Source organism: Cherax quadricarinatus, chromosome 5, assembly GCF_038502225.1.
Source record: "Cherax quadricarinatus isolate ZL_2023a chromosome 5, ASM3850222v1, whole genome shotgun sequence".
Classification (NCBI taxonomy): Eukaryota; Metazoa; Arthropoda; class Malacostraca; order Decapoda; family Parastacidae; genus Cherax; species Cherax quadricarinatus.
In genome coordinates this window covers 26,837,748-26,858,629 of record NC_091296.1, presented here as the reverse complement: position 1 = coordinate 26,858,629, position 20,882 = coordinate 26,837,748, and the positions used below count along the sequence as shown (strand labels likewise).

The 20,882-nt window shown below is 45.2% G+C and overlaps 2 protein-coding genes across 2 annotated transcripts in view; one reads left to right on the top strand and one right to left on the bottom strand.

Annotated features, from left to right (window-relative positions):
- Nucleotides 1-20,882, bottom strand: part of ApepP (Aminopeptidase P) — a 352,561-nt gene that overhangs the window by 174,838 nt on the left and 156,841 nt on the right. The window lies entirely within an intron of this gene.
- Nucleotides 1-20,882, top strand: part of LOC128684795 (vitelline membrane outer layer protein 1) — a 36,648-nt gene that overhangs the window by 9,988 nt on the left and 5,778 nt on the right. The window contains exons 3-4 of the mRNA XM_053771073.2: nt 11,040-11,158; nt 13,059-13,185. Coding sequence (XP_053627048.2) covers nt 11,040-11,158; nt 13,059-13,185 — 246 coding nt within the window. The remainder of the gene's footprint in view (nt 1-11,039; nt 11,159-13,058; nt 13,186-20,882) is intronic.

Here is a 20,882-nt window from a genome sequence, read left to right as displayed (position 1 = left end):
TTTATTTATTCCTGTCTTCCACTTATAAACCTCAATCATATCCCCCCTAATTCTACGTCTTTCTAGAGAGTGCAGTTTCAGGGCCCTTAGTCTATCCTCATAGGGAAGGTTTCTGATACATGGGATCATCTTTGTCATCCTCCTTTGTACATTTTCCAGAGAATTTATATCCATTCTGTAATACGGTGACCAAAACTGTGCAGCATAATCTAAATGAGGCCTAACCAAGGATGTATAGAGTTGAAGAACAACCTGAGGACTCCTATTATTTATGCTTCTTGATATGAAGCCAAGGATTCTATTAGCTTTATTGCGAACACTTATGCACTGTTGTCTTGGTTTCAGATTACTGCTAACCAGAACTCCTAAATCTTTTTCGCAATCCGTAATATTAAGATCTACATTATTTAGTTTATATGTGGCATGGTTATTGTCCTGTCCAACATTTAGAACTTTGCATTTGTCTATATTAAACTGCATCTGCCACTTCTCCGACCACTGCATCAGTCTATTCAAATCTTCCTGGAGTGCTCGAATGTCCTCGTCAGAATGAATTCGACGGCCTATTTTGGTGTCATCGGCAAACTTGCCGATGTCGCTCTTTATGCCCTCATCTATGTCGTTTATGTAGATTGTGAACAGCAGGGGGCCCAACACTGACCCCTGTGGAACACCGCTCGTGACGCTTCCCCACTCTGATTTCTCCCCATTTATGCAAACTCTCTGCTGCCTATTTGTCAACCATGCCTCTATCCAGGAAAAAATTTCTCCTCCTATTCCATGTGCTTTAATTTTCCTCAATAGTCTCTGATGTGGGACCCTGTCAAAAGCCTTACTGAAGTCCATATACACAATATCATATTCGTTACCATGATCTACCTCCTCAAATACCTTAGTGAAAAAAGTTAATAAATTCGTAAGGCAGGAACGTCCCTTTGTAAAACCATGCTGAGATTCGTTGATTAATTTATGCTTTTCAAGGTGGCTACGAACTGCCTCGGCAATTATTGATTCCATAAATTTTCCCACTATGGAGGTTAGGCTTATTGGTCTATAGTTCGAAGCTAAGGACCTGTCACCTGTTTTGAAAATAGGTATCACATTTGCCATTTTCCACTTATCTGGCACCATGCCAGTTTGTAGTGATATGTTGAAAAGATTAGCCAAAGGTGTGCTAAGCTCCTCTTTACATTCCTTTAGAACCCTTGCATACAGTTCATCAGGGCCTGGGGATTTGTTAGGTTTTAATTTATCTATTTGCCTAAGGACCATGTCACTTGTGACCCTAATAGTGCACAGTTTATTATCGTCCTGTTCTACATAATTTATCATTACTGGAATATCACTGGTATCCTCCTGTGTAAAAACTGAGAGGAAGTATGTGTTAAAAATTCTACACATTTCCTTATCACTGTCAGTGAGCTGACCCGAGGAACTTTTGAGTGGGCCTATCTTGTCCCTGATCTTACTTCTGTATACCTGAAAGAATCCTTTTGGGTTAGTCTTCGATTCTCTTGCAACTTTAACCTCATAATCTCTTTTTGCTTTTCTAATTCCCTTTTTTATTTCTCTCTTTAACTGAATATATCGATTTCTTAATTGCCCCTCTCCTCTTTTGATTTGCCTATATATGCCTCTCTTTTGACCAATCAGATATTTTAATCTATTGTTCATCCATTTAGGATCATTTTTGTTTGATCTGATTTCCCTATTTGGAACATAATTTGACTGAGCAGCTAGAACTATGCCCTGGAAAGCATCATATCGGCAACCATCACCACCTACCTGACCCCTAGTCAGGTCATTCCAGTTCAGCCCACCTAAGTAATTTTTCAGTCCTATGAAATCAGCCAAGCGAAAGTCAGGGACGGAGACTTGATTGCCATTATTAGGGGAATTCCATGATATGTTAAAACTGAGTGATTTGTGATCACTCTCCCCAAGCTCATCATTAACCTCAAGATTATTAATTAGTGTTTCCCTACTGGCAAGAACCAAGTCAAGGAGGTTATTTCCCCTAGTTGGCTCTGTCACAAACTGTTTTAAAAAACAATCCTGGATCGTATCAAGAAAGTCACCCGACTCTAAATTTCCTGTCAAATTGCTCCAGTCAATCTGTCTATAGTTGAAGTCTCCCATTAGCACAACATTTTCGTATGTAGATGCCTTACGAATTTCGTCCCATAGAAGTTTACTGCACTCCCTATCAAGATTTGGGGCCCTGTAAATCACACCCAAAATTAGTTTTTCTCGGCCCTCGAGAAGCTGTAACCAAACAGATTCAGTGGCTGACGCTTCTAATTTAATATCTTGTCTAACACAACAATTTAAATTGTCTCTGACATACATCGCTACTCCACCACCTTTCCTGTTGACCCTGTCAGTGTGGAATAATTTATAGCCTTGTATGTGACATTCAGATGGCATCTCTCTATCTTTCAGATTGAGCCAGGTCTCTGTTATAGCAATAATATCTATGTTTCCTGCACTTGCAATTAATCTTAGCTCATCTATCTTATTTCTAACACTCCTGCTATTAGTATAGTAAACCTTAAGGGAGCTAGTCCCTTGCTGCCCTCTGCTGTCCCCCTTTGTTTTCTGACCTGTTCTATTGTCTTTATTTATAACTTCATGCTGAATGCCTTTTATACATTTACTGTTTCCAACCCTAGTGTTGCAACCTGCTTGTTTCCCACACACACCCATACCTCTATCTTCCATCAGTTTAAAATCATAGGCATTTCACCAATGGCCTTCTCAATCGAGTCTGCAAGTGCTACCACCCCTGCCCCAGAGAGATGAACCCCATCCCTTGCATACATATCATGTTTGCCATAAAAGTTGTTCCAGTTGTCAATGAATGGGATTGCAAGTTCCTTGCAGTATCTGTCTAGCCAGCAATTTACACCAATTGCCCTAGACAACCATTCATTTCCTACTCCCCTTCTAGGCAAGATGCTACATATGATTGGGATCCCTCCCTTAGACTTAATGAAATCTATAGCTGACCTGTACTTATCTAGCAGCTCTTCTCTCCTACCCTTCCCAATATCATTTCCACCAGCACTGAGACAGATAATGGGCTTGTACCCATTACCTGACATGATATTATCCAGTCTGTTGACAATGTCCCCAACACCAGCTCCAGGGAAGCACACTCTATCTCTCATCTTCTTATTCCTATTACAAAAAGCACGGTCAACATATCTTACCTGAGAGTCACCAACCACAAGAATGCGCTTACCTTCATTAGCAGGGGCAGTAGTACCCTTACCTTCACTGGCCACTGAAGTACATTCATCCTGGAGAACAGAGAAGCGATTTCCTACCTTCAGATCTTCACTCTTAACTTTCCTTACTCTGATGCGCCTCCCATTACTGTGAACAACTCGCCACTTGTAGCAGGTGCTGGGCTGCACCTCACTGCTGGTACCCGTTGCTACCTCCCCACCTACAGCCTCCTCACAGTGAGAGACAGACTGCACCTCACTGCTAGAAGCCTCATTCCCCACATCTCCAACCACCTCACACACTCTCCCAGGCCCATTGTCCCTTCAGCCTCCACTGTAAATACTTCCTGAAATCTCATGTTGAGCTCTTCACATACCTCCTGGTCGTTTCTTGTTAGCTCCCCACCTTCTTTCCTCAGCCTGATTACCTGGTCCTTGACTGTTGTCTTCCTGATGTGGCTGTAGAGTAGTTTCGGGTCAGACTTGACTTTCGATGCTATGTCATTTTCGTACTGCCGCTGTGCCTCCCTCCTTATCTGTGCATACTCGTTTCTGGCTCAGTAACTAATCTCTTTATTCTCCTGAGTCCTTTGCCTTCTGTACTTTTTCCATTCTCTAGAACACTTAGTTTTTGCCTCCCTGCACCTTCGGGTAAACCAAGGGCTCGCTCTGTCCTTCCCATTATTTCTGTTACCATTGGGAACAAACCTTTCCTCTGCCTCCTTACATTTTGTTACAAAGTCAATCATTTCGTTTACCGATTTTCCTACCAACTCCTGTTCCCAATGAACCTCCTGCAGGAAGGTCCTCATTCCCCTGTAGTCCCCCCTTTTATAGTTTAGCTTTTCCCTTTCTACTCCTGTTACCCTCTCCACTTTTAGCTCCACGATGTATTCAAAGCTCATAACTACGTGGTCACTAGCTCCAAGGGGCCTTTCATACATGATGTGCTCAATGTCTGAGCTACTCAGGGTGAACACAAGGTCCAGTCTTGCTGGTTCATCCTCCCCTCTCTCTCTGGTAGTATCCCTAACATGTTGGTGCATGAGATTTGCCAGCACCACATCCATCATCTTGGCTCTCCATGTTTCGGGACCCCCATGTGGCTCCAGGTATTCCCAATCAATCTCCCTGTGATAGAAGTCGCCCATGACCAGTAACTTCGCTCTACTTGAGTGAGCCCTTCTTGCCACCTCAGCTAGAGTGTCCACCATTGCTCTGTTGTACTCATCATATTCCTCACTTGGCCTTCTGCAGTTCTGTGGTGGGTTATACATCACTGCAATGACTACTTTGTGTTCCCCTGACTGAACTGTACCTACTATGTAATCTATTTCTCCAATCTCATCCATACCTTCTATTTCTTGATAACCCCACTGGTTTTTTATTAATAGTGCAACCCCTCCTCCCCCCCTGCTCCTTCTATCCTTCCTCAGGATCTGATACCCGGTGGGAAGATTGCATCTATTATCCCAGTGAGTTTTGTTTCTGTAACCGCTACGATGTCTGGTGACACCTCCTTGATTATTTCATGCCACTCATATATATTCCTTATTCCATCCACGTTCGTGTACCAAACCTTCAACTTCTTTTCTATAACTGTGGTCTGGGGAGAGAGGTGGGTTAGGGAGAGTAGGTGCTCTGGCAGGGGCCTATAGGGGGTTGGTGTGGTTGGGGGTCTGTGGTGTGGGGTGTGGGGGCAGAGGGCCTATGGGGGGTTTCAGTGGGGGTGGGGATGGTTGTGAGGGGGATGGAGGAAAAGGGCCTATGGGTGGTTACAGTGGGGGAGGGAGTTGTGGTGAGGGGGATGGGGATAGAGGGTACAGTGTGTGGGTTGCTGTTGGTTACTTTGAGGGTGGGGTTTGTGGTGAGGGGGATGGGGGAAGAAAGTACATTGTGTGGGTTATTGTGGGTTTCTGTGGGGGTGAGGTTTGAGCTGAGGGGGATGTGTGGGTTACTGAGGGTTATTGTGGGGGTGGGGTTTATGCAGAGGGGGATGTGTGGGTTACTGTGGGTTTCTGTGGGGGTGGGGTTTGTGCTGAGGGGAATGGGGGCAGAGGGTACAGTGAGTGGGTTTTGGGCTAGGTCGTTTGATTGCTTTGGGACTGCCATGGTTGTGTTCTTTCTGTGGGTGGTACTGGAGGGGCGTTGTGTTTGTTATTCCATGTGGGCCTGATTTTTCCTGCTCTCCACCTTCCTTGCCTCCCATTCCTCCTTGCGACATTGCAACCTCTCTTTCAGTGTCATCCTTTCTTCTTGTGTTCTGTCTCGGTCGAGGTACACACTCTGAAATGCCTGATTGTCCCTTAGACGTGCTTTCTCCTGCAGGATCCGGTTTCGAGCTGACTCTGCCTTGAAAATCACTGACTGGACGCTTTTTTCCCCTCGCAAACCACCCAATTCTCCGAAAATTTGTCAGCCGAGTCATGTTGTCCTCTCCTATTGCTTTCATGATGCTTTCAACCATTTTATTTCATGTGTGTGTGTGTGTGTGTGTGTGTGTGTGTACTCACCTATATGTGGTTGCAGGGGTCGAGTCATAGCTCCTGGCCCCGCCTCTTCACTGGTCGATACTAATTCACTCTCTCCCTACTCTATGATATTTGTCATACCTCTTCTTAAAGCTATTTATGGAACTTGCTTCCACTACTTCACTCTCCAGATTATTCCAGTTCCTGACAACTCTAAGACTAAAGAAATACTTCCTAACATCCCTATGACTCATCTGGGTTTTCAGTTTCCAATTGTGTCCCCGCGTTTCTGTATCCCATCTCTGAAACATTCGATCCTTGTCCACCTTGTCAATGCCTCTTAGTATTCTATACGTTGTTATCATGTCCCCTCTATCCCTCCTATCCTCTAGTGTCATCAGGTTGAGTTCCCTTAACCTCTCCTCATAAGACATACCCCTCAGTTCCGGGACTAATCGTGTTGCAATTTTTTGCACTTTCTCCAATTTCGTGACGTATTTGACTAAGTGAGGGTTCCATACTGGCGCTGCATATTCCAGTATAGGCCTTACGTACACTGTGTACAATGTCGTGAATGACTTCCTACTCAGATGTCTAAACGCCAATCTCAGGTTTGCCAGTCTCCCATATGCTGCAGCAGTTATTTGATTGCTGTGTGCCTCAGGGGACATGTTCGTTATAATGCTTACCCCAAGATCCTTTTCTTTAACTAACGTTTGCAGCTGTTGGTTTCCTAACCTGTACTCCGTCTGCTGTCTTCTGTCCTTCCCCAATCTTCATGACCTTACACTTACTGGGGTTAAATTTCAGGAGCCATTTGTCGGACCATACATGTAATTTGTCCAGATCCCCTTGTAATCTTAACTGATCCTCGCCCACTTGTATTCTCATCAATTTCACATCATCAGCGAACAGTGACACTTCTGAATCTATTCCTTCCACCATGTCATTCACGTATACAAGAAACAGCACCGGGCCTAGGACTGACCCTTATGGAACCCCACTCGACACATTCGCCCACTCCGACACTTCAGCACGTACCAAGACACGTTGTTTCCTTCCTGTCAGGTATTCCCTGATCCATTGCAGTACTTTCCCCGGTATTCCTGCCTGCTCCTCTAATTTGTGTGTGTGTGTGTGTGTGTACTCACCTATTTGTACTCACCTATTTGTGGTTGCAGGGGTCGAGTCCTAGCTCCTGGCCCCGCCTCTTCACCGGTTGCTACTAGACCCTCTCTCTCCCCGCTCCATGAGCTTTATCAAACCTCGTCTTAAAACTGTGTATGGTTCCTGCCTCCACTACGTCATTTTCTAGGCTATTCCACTGCCTTACAACTCTATGACTGAAGAAATACTTCCTACTATCTCTCTGACTCATTTGTGTCTTCAACTTCCAATTGTGGCCTCTTGTTTCTGTGTCCCCTCCCTGGAACATCCTGTCCTTGTCCACCTTGTCTATTCCACGCAGTATTTTATATGTCGTTATCATGTCTCCCCTGACCCTCCTGTCCTCCAGTGTCGTCAGGCCGATTTCCCTTAATCTTTCTTCATAGGACATTCCCCTTAGCTCTGGAACTAACCTTGTTGCAAACCTTTGTACTTTCTCTAGTTTCTTGACGTGCTTTATCAAGTGCGGGTTCCAAACAGGTGCTGCATACTCCAGTATGGGCCTGACATACACGGTGTACAGTGTCTTGAATGATTCCTTACTAAGGTGTCGGAATGCTGTTCTCAGGTTTGCCAGGCGCCCATATGCTGCAGCAGTTATCTGATTGATGTGTGCTTCCGGAGACATGCTCGGTGTTATACTCACCCCAAGATCTTTCTCCTTGAGTGAGGTTTGCAGTCTTTGGCCACCTAGCCTATACTCTGTCTGTGGTCTTCTGTGCCCTTCCCCTATCTTCATGACTTTGCATTTGGCAGGATTAAATTCGAGAAGCCATTTGCTGGACCAGGTGTCCAGTCTGTCCAGGTCTCTTTGAAGTCCTGCCTGGTCCTCATCAGATTTAATTCTCCTCATTAACTTCACATCATCTGCAAACAGGGACACTTCTGAGTCTAACCCTTCCGTCATGTCGTTCACATATACCAAAAATAGCACTGGTCCTAGGACCGACCCCTGTGGGACCCCGCTCGTCACAGGTGCCCACTGTGATACATCATTACGTACCATGACTCGTTGTTGCCTCCCTGTCAGGTATTCTCTGATCCATTGCAGTGCCCTTCCTGTTATATGCGCCTGATGCTCTAGCTTCTGCACTAATCTCTTGTGAGGAACTGTGTCAAAGGCCTTCTTGCAGTCCAAGAAGATGCAATCAACCCACCCCTCTCTCTCTTGTCTTACTTCTGTTATTTTATCATAAAACTCCAGAAGGTTTGTGACACAGGATTTGCCTTCCGTGAATCCGTGCTGGTTGGCATTTATACTCCTGTTCCGTTCCAGGTGCTCCACCACTCTCCTCCTGATAATCTTCTCCATAATTTTGCATACTATACACGTCAATGACACAGGTCTATAGTTTAGTGCCTCTTTTCTGTCTCCTTTTTTGAAAATGGGAACTACATTTGCTGTCTTCCATACCTCAGGTAGTTGCCCAGTTTCCAGGGATGTGTTGAAGATTGTGGTAAGTGGTACGCACAACATATCTGCTCCCTCTCTAAGGACCCATGGAGAGATGTTGTCCGGTCCCATTGCCTTTGAGGTATCGATGTCCCTTAGCAGTTTCTTCACCTCCTCCTCATCTGTATGTATGTCGTCCAACACTTGTTGGTGTATTCCTTGTTGGTGTCCCCATCTGGTCTGTCCCCCCAGAGTCCTTCCTGTCTCTACTGTAAATACTTCCTTAAATCTCGTGTTGAGCTCCTCACATACCTCTTGATCGTTTCTTGTGAGTTCCCCACCTTCTTTCCTCAGCCTTATCACCTGGTCCTTGACTGTTGTCTTCTTCCTAATGTGGCTATACAGCAGTTTCGGGTCAGATTTGACTTTCGATGCTATGTCGTTTTCATACTGTCTCTGGGCCTCCCTCCTTATCTGCGCATACTCGTTTCTGGCTCTTCTACTAATCTCCTTGTTTTCCTGGGTCCTATGCCTCCTGTACCTTTTCCATTCTCTGTTGCACTTAGCTTTTGCCTCCCTACACCTTCGGGTAAACCAAGGACTCGTCTTGGTCTTCCTATTATTTCTGTTTCCCTTGGGAACAAAACTTTCCTCTGCCTCCTTGCACTTTGTTGCCACATATTCCATCATCTCGTTTACTGATTTTCCTACCATTTCTCTGTCCCACTGAACCTCCTGCAGGAAGTTTCTCATACCTGTGTAGTCCCCCCTTTTATAGTTTGGCCTGTCCCCTTCAGTTCCTGTTACCTTCTCCACTTGTAACTCTACTATATAGTCAAAACTCAGAACCACATGATCGCTAGCTCCAAGGGGCCTCTCGTAAGTGATGTCCTCGATGTCTGAACTGCTCAGGGTGAACACAAGATCCAGTCTTGCTGGCTCATCCTCCCCTCTCTCTCTGGTTGTGTCCCTGACATGTTGATGCATGAGGTTTTCAAGTACCACATCCATCATCTTTGCTCTCCATGTTTCGGGACCCCCATGTGGCTCCAGGTTTTCCCAGTCGATCTCCCTGTGGTTGAAATCGCCCATTACCAGTAACTTTGCTCTGCTCGAGTGAGCTCTTCTTGCCACCTCAGCCAGTGTGTCCACCATCACCCTGTTGTTTTCTTCGTACTCCTCTCTTGGCCTCCTGCAGTTCTGTGGTGGGTTATACATCACTCCAATGACTACTTTATGTTCTCCGGACTGAATTGTACCTACAATGTAGTCTCTTTCTCCAATCATGTCCATGCCTTCCATTTCCTCAAATCCCCATTGGTGTTTTATGAGCAGTGCAACCCCTCCTCCCCCTCTACTCCTTCTATCTTTCCTCAGGATCTGATATCCTGTTGGGAAGATTGTGTCTGTTATTATCTCAGCGAGTTTTGTTTCTGTGACTGCTATGATGTCTGGGGATTTTTCACTGATTCTTTCATTCCACTCCTCATGTTTATTCATTATTCCATCCGCATTTGTGTACCAAACCTTTAGTTTCTTTTCTATCATTGTGGTCATGCAAGTATATTGGGGTTGGGGGAGGGAGAGCCTTGGTGGGGGCCTATATGGGGCTGTGGTGTAGGTGGGGTATGTGTTGATGGGGGTGGGGTCAGAATGCCCATAAGGGACAGCTGTTGGGGTGAGGTTTGTGATATGGGGGTTGGTGGCAGAGGGAACAGTGAGTGGGTTGGAGTATAGGTTGCTCAGTTGCGTTGGGAATGTCGCGGGTGGGGTCTTTTGGTGGGAGATTCTGTGGGGTGTGTTTGCCCTTCCTCCTGTGTCTGGGTCCTGCTCATTTTCATTGCTTCTCGTTCCTCCTTGCGTCTCTGTACCCTCTCTTTCAGTGTAGTCCTTTCTTCTTGTGTTCTGTCGCGGTCGAGGTATACTCTCTGGTACCCCTCTTTGTCTCTCAGTCTTGCTTTCTCTTGCAGAATCCTGATTCGAACTGATTCTTCCTTGAAAGTTACTCTGACAGGCCGTATCCTTCCACTCGCAAACCACCCAATTCTCTGAAAATTTGTCACCTGGGTCATATTGCCCTCCCCTATTGTTTTCATGATGCCTTCAATCATTTTTTTCTCCTCCTGTTTTATTTCTTCAAAGTTGGCCCCCTTGGCTTCTTGGAGCCCGTACACAAAAACTGACCTCGCCCTTTCCTCCTCCCACTGAGTCTCCATCTGCTTCCTCTGAGGCATTTTGTTTCCTTCCATTGACATGTTCTTGCCTTCAGTCCCTGTCATATCTGAAACATCTATTCTTAGTGGACTGTCTTTCCTGGCCAGCTGTCCCGTGCTACTGCAGTTGGCTGTTAGAACCTCTGCATATAACAAACCTTCATTTTCTTCGGACCTGTCGCTTGATCTTAGTGTGCTCATCGTCTTGTGTGTGTGTGTGTGTGTGTGTGTGTGTGTGTGTGTGTGTGTGTGTGTGTGTGTGTGTGTGTGTGTGTGTGTGTATGTGTGTGTGTTTGTGTGTGTGTGTGTGCACACGTGTGTGTGTGTGTGTGCACACGTGTGTGTGTGTGTGTCTGTGTGTGCCTGTGCCTCGATTCATATTTTCTTCTGAGTCTTCTTTGCATTTTTTCAGCCTCTTCTGTCATCTATCTTAATTTTTCTTCTGTCTTTCATTATCAAGCAGCCTGCCTCACACTGAAGCTTCCTACAGGATTATAAGTTCAATAATAAGAATAATGTTTTTTAGACCTAATGCTCTCCACCTTACATGTACGCACGTACACAGGTGCGGTTCTTGTGGAGTGTGGGTACATCACCCCTGGTAATGGGATGCCATGGGGAACCTGGGACTCAACAGTACGTTTTTGTCCCCCAAACAGCTATGCCTCCGCATTTACCATCAAGGTAAGCAAAATTAATTATAGATGCACATAAGTATATTAATTTACTTAAGTAGATTATACTTTTTATGGCAAATTTGTCAAAATTCTGGCTAGTCCTTGTATGGAATGCTGTTCTAAGAAAGTTACTTGACTAAAATCCGCATTGTAACTCAGGAAAACTATTTGTTAACTTAACTTGATGTTACTTTTAATTTGGAACGACTTGAGTTCGAATGGGAACTTGCTAACACTAACATTCGTGCTTCTTACTTCCAAAAACACCAGCAACTAACTTTAAATGCACACACGAATGACTCTTAAGCAAGTATAATCTTTGAGTTTTCCTCTTCTGAATGTTTTCAGTATTTAATGCTGATGTATATTACATACGAGATGGTACCCATGAAGTTCAGTTTATGTGTGGGCAAATTTGTCATTGCGCTAATTCTTTTTAAATATAAAACTTGGAATCTTTGGAATTCGTGCGATAACTGAAGAATGCCTCTTCCGATCGGCTTCAAATTTCAGCCCTAGTGTGTTTTCCACAGAAAGCAAGTTTCGTGTTGTTAATAGCCTCCCCAAGTCCAAATTTGCCAACTTCATTAAATATCGATATTGATTTCTGCACATGAAATAAATAAATAATGTCTCGTCTTATCGACTTCAGAATATTAACGCTGATACATTCTATAGGAAGAATGACACCTAGCAAATACACACTGTTTATACGCAAATTTTATATTTTAATGATTTACATACATACTTGGACCTCAGATGCTGGCCAATACTACTTTACTGAAAAGTTTTGATTGAATTTGGGTTGTGTAGGTTCATTTTTTTTCGTGTAGGAAACTGAGGAAAATTTAAATACGGGTTTTCATGTGAGAATTTCTGAGTGTCACATCTAGTTTGCTTCACCCCTCGACACGGAAAATTTGGTACTGCAAATTCTGAGCGGCTTGAAATTTAAGGTGTCCCGTAGCTCGGCTGGTAGCGCAGTCATCTCACACACATTGAGGTCTGCGGTTCGATCCTCAGTACGGGTGGATACATTCGGACGTGTTTCGTTTAGGCACCTGCTGTCCCTGTTCACCCTGCAGTAAAATGGGTACCTGGGTGTTAGTCGACTGGTGTGGGTCACATCCTGGAACAAAATTGACCTAATTTGCCCGAAATGCTCTGCATAAAAATGGGATTTCTATACAGTAGTATGTCATTGATGTCAGCTAGGACTGTATACCTTGTACATGTACTTGTAATAAATAAAGATTATTATTATTATTATTATTATTATTATTATTATTATTAATATGCTAACCATCCACTAAGAAACATCAAAGCTGATGTTTCTTAGCGGATGGTTTGAATTAGTTTCGGGTTGTGCATGTCCTAAATTGCCACTTTTATTGTGAATCTTTTATCTGATTCACATCAAATCCTCAACACAATATTTAACTGTATTAAAAAGTTAAACCACACTCTGTACCATATTTTCACATACACTGACGTAGAGGGGGCTGGGGTTATGAATTACGAGGATACTTTTCTCGGATCACGCAGCGACCGATATTCATTTAGACTCACGAAATCGTAATAACACGATTGCAAACAAATCATGCCATACCTAGTTAGATAAATCTTATTGTAGCCAGCTGCACAGTGGCTTACGCGTTGTCTCACTCGCCACGAGTTCAATCCTCGCCCGTGGTATTGTTTGATATACATCTTGCTTTGTTTCATTATGCTTGAAGCTTCGCACTCGAGTTTCGTGTGAGTTAAAAAGTATATACTTCAGATATTTAGATCTCAATATGGCTGACGGGTAAATCGAAATGTCGAACACTAAAACTAACATTAGTTAATTAAATTAACATATTATCCACTCAGTGATATGGCTAGCAGTAAGTTATTTTCTGCCAAAGGTGGAAGACCATATTGACGGAGACGACACAGCCATGAACGGCATCCAGCTCTACTGTCGCTCCACTAGAAACGACCGTGAAGTGGGCGTTCGTAGCTCCGCCGTCGGTAACTGGGGTGTATGGCAAGGTCAGTCAAACACAACTAACAAATGTAATTATAATATATATATATATATATATATATATATATATATATATATATATATATATATATATATATATGTATATATATATATATATATATATATATATATATATATATATATATATATATATATATATATATATATATAACTTCTTCTTTCAACACACTGGCCGTATCCCACGGAGGTGGGGGTGACCCAAAAGGAAAAACGAAAGTTTCTCCTTTTACATTTAGTAATATGTACAGTAAAAGGAGAATTTTTCGTTTTTCCTTTTGGGTCACCCGCCTCAGTGGGATGCAGCCGGTATCCCACATAGTGGAGGCAGGAACCACACAGTTTTAAGACGAGGTTCGATAATGCTCATGGTGAAGGGAGAGAGAGGACCCAGTAGCGAAGAGGTGGGGCCATGAGCTATGACTCGACCTCTGCAACCACAAATAGGCGAGTACACACACACACACACACACACACACACACACAGTAGCAACCGGTGAAGAGGCGGGGCCAGGAGCTAGGACTCGACCCCTGCAACCACAAATAGGTGAGTACAAATAGGTGAGTACACACACACACACACAAAGCATCTGGCAACTCGTCACCACACCGCTGCCAGCGCAAGTATTACTCATCTATTGTGGTTGCATGTTGGCTCTGGATTCTGGTCTTGCATCACTGTTAGATACTGGTCACTCACTCCTGCAAGCTATTACCAGAATTAGAGTAGAAATAGCATAGATAAAGTGAAGATAGTATTGAGGAGAGTGTGAGGAGGACAGCAGTCTAGCGAGGGGTAATGTAGTAATACTACTGGTAGTTATTAGCAGTATAAATACTTAGGAAGTTAGGAAGTCCTCTCTCAATGTGAGCAAGGAATAGGATAATAACCAGCAGTAATTGATACTTAAATCCAGAAAGGGCAATAACTGGAGAGAGTAGCAATACTAGGAAAGACAGCTGGGACTAAATTTGAGCCTACACGACAGAGAGGCATAACGGATCTTTCAACCACAACAACCCCTCCCCTACCCTCGTAACCATCTCTCCCTCACACACATACACACACACATGGGTAGACACTCATAGAAGCTTTAGACCCTAGTAGCAATTTCTGCTTTTTATAACTCAGAATTACTGGTATGTATTAGCAGTATCTCCCCCTCAGACCTCCCCCATACACACGAACACACACATATACACACATACACCTGCACTAAACAAATACACACACACACACAGACACACACACACACACGCACGCTCATCACACACGCTGGCTCATCCTCCCCTCTCTCTCTGGACACAACCAGAGAGAGAGGGGAGGATGAGCCAGCAAGACTGGATCTTGTGTTCACCCTGAGCAGTTCAGACATTGAGGACATCACTTATGAGAGGCCCCTTGGAGCTAGCGATCATGTGGTTCTGAGTTTTGACTATATAGTAGAGTTACAAGTGGAGAAGGTAACAGGAACTGAAGGGGACAGGCCAAACTATAAAAGGGGGGACTACACAGGTATGAGAAACTTCCTGCAGGAGGTTCAGTGGGACAGAGAAATGGTAGGAAAATCAGTAAACGAGATGATGGAATATGTGGCAACAAAGTGCAAGGAGGCAGAGGAAAGTTTTGTTCCCAAGGGAAACGGAAATAATAGGAAGACCAAAACGAGTCCTTGGTTTACCCGAAGGTGTAGGGAAGCAAAAACTAAGTGCAACAGAGAATGGAAAAGGTACAGGAGGCATAGGACCCAGGAAAACAAGGAGATTAGTAGAAGAGCCAGAAACGAGTATGCACAGATAAGGAGGGAGGCCCAGCGACAGTATGAAAACGACATAGCATCGAAAGTCAAATCTGACCCGAAACTGCTGTATAGCCACATTAGGAGGAAGACAACAGTCAAGGACCAGGTGATAAGGCTGAGGAAAGAAGGTGGAGAACTCACAAGAAACGATCAAGGGGTATGTGAGGAGCTCAACACGAGATTTAAGGAAGTATTTACAGTAGAGACAGGAAGGACTCTGGGGGGACAGACCAGATGGGGACACCAGCAAGGAATACACCAACAAGTGTTGGACGACATACATACAGATGAGGAGGAGGTGAAGAAACTGCTAAGGGACATCGATACCTCAAAGGCAATGGGACCAGACAACATCTCCCCGTGGGTCCTTAGAGAGGGAGCAGATATGTTGTGCGTGCCACTTACCACAATCTTCAACACATCCCTGGAAACTGGGCAACTACCTGAGGTATGGAAGACGGCAAATGTAGTTCCCATTTTTAAAAAAGGAGACAGAAAAGAGGCACTAAACTATAGACCTGTGTCATTGACGTGTATAGTATGCAAAATTATGGAGAAGATTATCAGGAGGAGAGTGGTGGAGCACCTGGAACGGAACAGGAGTATAAATGCCAACCAGCACGGATTCACGGAAGGCAAATCCTGTGTCACAAACCTTCTGGAGTTTTATGATAAAATAACAGAAGTAAGACAAGAGAGAGAGGGGTGGGTTGATTGCATCTTCTTGGACTGCAAGAAGGCCTTTGACACAGTTCCTCACAAGAGATTAGTGCAGAAGCTAGAGCATCAGGCGCATATAACAGGTAGGGCACTGCAATGGATCAGAGAATACCTGACAGGGAGGCAACAACGAGTCATGGTACGTAATGATGTATCACAGTGGGCACCTGTGACGAGCGGGGTCCCACAGGGGTCGGTCCTAGGACCAGTGCTATTTTTGGTATATGTGAACGACATGACGGAAGGGTTAGACTCAGAAGTGTCCCTGTTTGCAGATGATGTGAAGTTAATGAGGAGAATTAAATCTGATGAGGACCAGGCAGGACTTCAAAGAGACCTGGACAGACTGGACACCTGGTCCAGCAAATGGCTTCTCGAATTTAATCCTGCCAAATGCAAAGTCATGAAGATGGGGGAGGGGCACAGAAGACCACAGACAGAGTATAGGCTAGGTGGCCAAAGACTGTAAACCTCACTCAAGGAGAAAGATCTTGGGGTGAGTATAACACCGAGCATGTCTCCGGAAGCACACATCAATCAGATAACTGCTGCAGCATATGGGCGCCTGGCAAACCTGAGAACAGCATTCCAATACCTTAGTAAGGAATCATTGAAGACACTGTACACCGTGTATGTCAGGCCCATACTGGAGTATGCAGCACCTGTTTGGAACCCGCACTTGATAAAGCACGTCAAGAAACTAGAGAAAGTACAAAGGTTTGCGACAAGGTTAGTTCCAGAGCTAAGGGGAATGTCCTATGAGGAAAGATTAAGGGAAATCGGCCTGACCACACTGGAGGACAGGAGGGTCAGGGGAGACATGATAACGACATATAAAATACTGCGTGGAATAGACAAGGTGGACAAAGACAGGATGTTCCAGGGAGGGGACACAGAAACAAGAGGCCACAATTGGAAGTTGAAGACACAAATGAGTCAGAGAGATAGTAGGAAGTATTTCTTCAGTCATAGAGTTGTAAGGCAGTGGAATAGCCTAGAAAATGACGTAGTGGAGGCAGGAACCATACACAGTTTTAAGACGAGGTTTGATAAAGCTCATGGAGCGGGGAGAGAGAGGGCCTAGTAGCAATCAGTGAAGAGGCAGGGCCAGGAGCTGTGACTCGACCCCTGCAACCACAAATAGGTGAGTACACGTAAGGACCTCGTTATCAAGTGGTCACTCTACCTTCAGCCTTCTTTCCCCTCCCTCCCCTTCTAGTCCCATCTCACACACCTCCCCCACTTCTAAGGGAAACTCATCCTTCTCTCCCCCTCTTCCCTTAATCCCATCCCTCTCTCTCCCACACATGCACACACACATACACAAGCACACATACACAAGCACATATACACTTGACACAAACACATACTCCCCCTTCCCCTAACCACCTCTTCCCCTCCCCCTAGCCACCTACCCCTCCCCCAAACCATCTAACCCCCTCCCCAACTACCTCTCCCCCTCCAATAACCATCCTCCCCCTCCCCCATAACCATCCATCCACACTCCCCCTAACCATCTATTTCCCTCCCCCTAACCATCTCTCCTGCTTCCTTCTGTGGAGCAATGGGGCAACCTAGAACTACGATGAGAACAAGGGGCCCGAAGGACGAATCTGGGAGGGAGGACTGGGAGGCAGAGCTCAAAAAAAGGGAGGAAGACTGGGGAAGGAGGCTAGATGAGCTTGCAAGGAAGATGAAGGAGAGGTTAGCAGCAGAATGCAGAAAGTGGAAGCAACATGCCACAGTAGCAGAAGCCAAGATACGGAGATTAGAAGAGGAGCTGAGACATCGGAAACAGCCTAGAGACAAAGATATTACAGAAGTACCATCAGCAATGTCTACATCAGACAGACAACGGGTCTGAAGAGAGCATGGAAGCTAAACTGTATGCAGAGGTCCTGTCAAACCCTCATGGGGCCAAAACAAAGGCAGAATGAGAGGTTGGAAGACATTGAAGGAACTAGGACATGTGCAGGGACCTTACCAGACACTTGTGGGGGCCAGGAACAGGTGAGCAAGAAGGACAAACCAGTGAGTATAGGGGCCACAGCTAGGGCAGAGACTGAAGGAAGGAACACTCCATGGGAAGGAACTAAAATACCTCAGAGGATGCAATGGGAGTCACAGTGGGAGGAGGAAAGGGAGAGATCAGTTTTTGTCTATGGACTAGACGAAGCTAAAGGGGAAACTTATGATGAAAGAAAGCAGGAGGAGAAAAAAGCAATTGAAGGTATCATGAAAGTGATAGGCGAGGGAGACATGACCCAGGTGGCAAATTTTCAGAGAATCGGGTGGTTCACAAAGAAAAGGAATCGGCCTCTCAAAGTAATTTTCAAGGCAGAATCAACCTGAACCATGATCCTGCAGGAGAAAGCACGGCTGAGAGGCAAACACGAGTTCATGAGTGTGTACCTCGATCGAGACAGAACACAGGAGGAAAGGATGATACTGAAAGAGAGAGCAAAAAAACGGAAGGAGGAACGGGAGGAAATGAAAAAGGAGAGCAGAATAACCCAGAAGCAGGTGGAAGGACAAGCACACCCCCAGAAACACCTGCAGAAGGACTCCAGCCACGACACTCCTAAGGCAACTGAACAATCCAAACCAACCATCACACACTGATCCCTCTGTTCCCACCCCCCGCACCACGAACCCTACTCCTACAGCAACCCCCTATGGGAGCTCTTCCTCCTCCTCCACTGCAACCCCCCACAGGCCCACACCAGAGCTCCTGCTCTCCCAACCCAGTATTCCCCAAGGACCACAGTTACAGTATTAGAACAGAAGTTGAAGGTTTGGTACACAAATGCAGATGGATTAACGAATATACATGAGGAATGGCAAGAAAGAATCAATGAGAAGTCCCCAGACATCATAGCAGTTACAGAAACAAAACTCATGGAGACAATAACAGATGCAATCTTCCCACCAGGATACCAGATCATGAGGAAAGATAGAAGGGGCAGAGTGGGAGGAGGGGTTGCTCTGCTCGTAAAAAACCAATGGAAATTCGAGAAAATGGGAGGCATAGACGAGACAGGAGAAAGGGACTACATAGTAGGTACACTTCAGTCTGGGGAGCACAAGGTGGTCATTGCAGTGATGTATAATCCACCACAGAACTGCAGGAGGCCAAGAGAGGAATATGAAGAGAGCAACAGAGCAATGGTGGACACACTTGCTGAGGTGGCAAGAAGAGCTCACTCCAGCAGAGCAAAGTTGCTGGTTATGGGGGATTTCAACCACAGGGAGATTGACTGGGAAAACCTGGAGCCACATGGGAGTCTCGAAACATGGAGAGCCAAGATGTTGGATGTGGTGCTGGAAAACCTCATGCACCAACATGTTAAGGACACTACCAGAGTGAGAGGGGAGCATGAACCAGCAAGATTGGACCTTGTGTTCACCCTGGGCAGTTCAGACATTGAGGACATCACATATGAGAGTTCCCTAGGAGCTAGTGACCATGTGGTTCTGTGCTTTGAATACATAGTAGAGTTGCAAGTGGAGAGAGTAACAGGAGTTGAATGGGAAAAGCCTGACTATAAAAGAGGGGAGGAACTTTCTGCAGGAGGTTCCGTGGGACAGAGAACTGGCAGGAAAGCCAGTAAATGAAATGATGGAATATGTAACAGCAAAATGCAAGGAGGCAGTGGAAAGGTTTATTCCCAAGGGTAACAGAAACAATGGGAAGACCAGAACGAACCCCTCGTTTACCCGACGGTGTAAGGAGGCAAAAACAAAGTGCAATAGAGAATGGAAAAAGTACAGAAGGCAGAGAACACATGAAAATAGGGGAATCAGTCGCAGAACCAGGAACGAGTATGCACAGGTAAGGAGGGAGGCCCAGCGACAGTATGAAAATAACATAGCATCGAAAATCAAGACTGACCCGAAACTGTTGTATAGCCACATCAGGAGGAAGACAACAGTCAAAGACCAGGTGATCAGACTGAGGACAGAAGGTGGAGAACTCACAAGAAATGATCAGGAGGTATGTGAGAAGCTAAACAGGAGATTCAAGGAAGTTTTTACAGTAGAGACAGGAAGGGAAAGGCTCTGGGAAGACAGCACAGAAGGGAACATCAAGAGGGAATATACCAACAAGTGTTGGATGACATACGAACAACCGAGGAGGAGGTGCAGAAGCTGATAAGTGACCTTGATACCTAAAAGGCAATGTGACCGGACATCTCCCCATGGGTCCTTAGAGAGGGAGCAGAGATGCTGTTCATGCTCCTAACCACAATCTTCAACACATCCCTTGAAACTGGGTAACTACCTGAGAAATGGAAGACAGCAAATGTAGTCCCCATATTTAAGAAAGGAAACAGAAATGAGGCACTAAACTACAGACCTGTGTCTCTGACATGTATTGTATGCAAAGTCATGGAGAAGATTATCAGGAGGAGAGTGGTGGAACACCTGGAACGGAACAAGATTATAAATGAAAACCAGCATGGGTTCATGGAAGGCAAATCCTGTGTCACAAACCTCCTGGAGTTTTATGACAAGGTAACAGAAGACACAAGAGAGAGGGGTGGGTTGATTGCATTTTCCTAGACTGCAGGAAGGTTGTTGACACAGTTCCCCACAAGAGATTAGTGAAGAAGTTGGAGGATCAGGCGCATATAACAGGGAGGGCACTGCAATGGATCAGGGAATACCTGACAGGGAGGCAACATCGAGTTACGGTACATGAAGAGGTATCACAGTGGGCGCCTGTGACGAGCGGGGTCCCACAGGGGTCAGTTCTAGGACCAGTGCTATTTTTGATATATGCGAACGACATGATGGAAGGAATAGACTCTGAAGTGTCCCTATTCGCAGATGATGCGAAGTTGATGAGAAGAATTAAATCGGATGAGGATGAGGCAGGACTGCAAAGAGACCTGGACAGGCTGGACATGTGGTCCAGAAACTGGCTTCTCGAATTCATCCCTGCCAAATGGGAGGGGCAAAGAAGACCGCAGACAGAGTATAGGCTACGTGGACAAAGACTACAGACCTCACTCAGGGTGAAAGACCTTGGGGTGACAATAACACCGAGCACGTCACCGGAGGCACACATCAACCAAATAACGGCTGCAGCATACGGGCGCCTGGCAAACCTGAGAATAGCGTTCCGATACCTTAATAAGGAATCGTTCAAGACACTGTAC